General features: G+C 31.9%; 1 protein-coding gene across 1 annotated transcript in view; it reads right to left on the bottom strand.

Annotated features, from left to right (window-relative positions):
* Window positions 1–1,029: 1,029 nt before the first annotated feature.
* Window positions 1,030–1,492, bottom strand: part of LOC104813306 (nuclear-pore anchor) — a 14,945-nt gene continuing 14,482 nt past the window's right edge. Inside the window, exon 48 of the mRNA XM_010540872.2 lies at window positions 1,030–1,486. Coding sequence (XP_010539174.1) covers window positions 1,202–1,486 — 285 coding nt within the window. The 3' untranslated portion in view covers window positions 1,030–1,201. The remainder of the gene's footprint in view (window positions 1,487–1,492) is intronic.

Raw genomic sequence — 1,492 nt, 5'->3', positions numbered from 1 at the left:
TATTATAACATATATTCGTATATTAATCTTAGATAGAAAATATGGACCAGTGACTAGTTAAAAATCTTTGATGTGGTTACTGTTTTCTTTATATAAATGGGCTATATCTCTAGTGTAAGGACACGTTGAATTCCAGCTTTTACAACAGTAACATTACCTTGATCTTTGTATATGTTTTTCACTCCACTCAAGTAAAGCGTCAACATTGTTCAAGATCTTCTCAACCGTTAAAATCTATCTCTGAATTTCACAAAGTCGTCTCAAACATCTGATGTTTTATTCTCTCCCGATCTTTGTTATCAAATCTTTCATCTTTGACTTGCGTTCGCTTAATGAATATTTTGAAGTGTTAACATTGTTTCAAGATTGCAAAAATATTATCTGTTTATAATTGAAGATTCTTTGAATGAGTTTCTCAATAGAAAACTTAAACAATACAACAATTTCTAACTTTTGTTTACTACTTGTATTTTATAAATTGTGGTATATTTATAGGATTTTTCATTATAAAACTAAAATTTCTAACTTTTGATTACTATTTATATTTTACAATTGATATCAAGTGGATATCGTATACAATTCAATTTTGTAGACATCATATCAATTTTGTGAATATAAAACTACAAAAAGAACATTGATTTGTTGGTCTACAATCCCTTTCATTATTCTATTTTATTTGCTCTTATTTATATATTATCTTAGTTTATTTTTTATGAGTATTTGTTTATCTCTTTTTATAATATCTAAATTATAAAACTAAAATTTATAACGTTTGATTAATATTTATATTTCACAATTTATATGTCACAATTTCATAATTGATATCGTGTGATATTGTTTACAATTCAATTTTGTGGATACTATAGCAATTTTGACGGTATAAAGGTATAAAAAACTAAACTCGTTAATTTATAATTTCTTTCATTACTCTATTTCATTTGATCTTATTTCTTATTTTGTAAATAGTTTAGGTCATTTCTTATAATCATTTGTTTGTTAACTCATATTTTGACTCTGATAAAGATAAGATAACCAACAATTGCTTTTAATTTTTTTTAACAAGGACAAATTGCGAAGTTGAAATTGAGGGAAACGAAAAAGTGAAAAAAACTCCGCAATCGTTGAAATTTCGAGTAGTAAAGAACAGATTTTTTTTTTGCGAGTAAATGTCTTCGAGATTAATCTAATTTAGTTGTAAAAATTACTGCTGCTGATTCGGGGGTTGTCCACGGCCACGCATGGTTCGGCCGCCACGAACGCTAACTCGTCCACGCACTCTTCCTCGAGCCCTGACTGCCAAAGGAGCTCGAGCCCCAGCCCCTGCCCCAGTCCCGGCTCCAGCTTGTGCTTGTCGAATGGCAGACCGCTCCCTAGCTCTTTCAGATAGATTCACAATCGTTGACGAACTGCCCAATGGTGAGGTCGCTCTCTTTGCTTCTTCGGGCTCTGCAGTTTCACCAGAAGGAGCCACAATGGCGGCAGGCGGGGGGGG

This window comes from Tarenaya hassleriana, unplaced genomic scaffold (genome assembly GCF_000463585.1).
Source record: "Tarenaya hassleriana unplaced genomic scaffold, ASM46358v1 Cleome2, whole genome shotgun sequence".
Taxonomy (NCBI): domain Eukaryota; kingdom Viridiplantae; phylum Streptophyta; class Magnoliopsida; order Brassicales; family Cleomaceae; genus Tarenaya; species Tarenaya hassleriana.
This window is presented reverse-complemented; position numbering and strand designations above follow the sequence as displayed.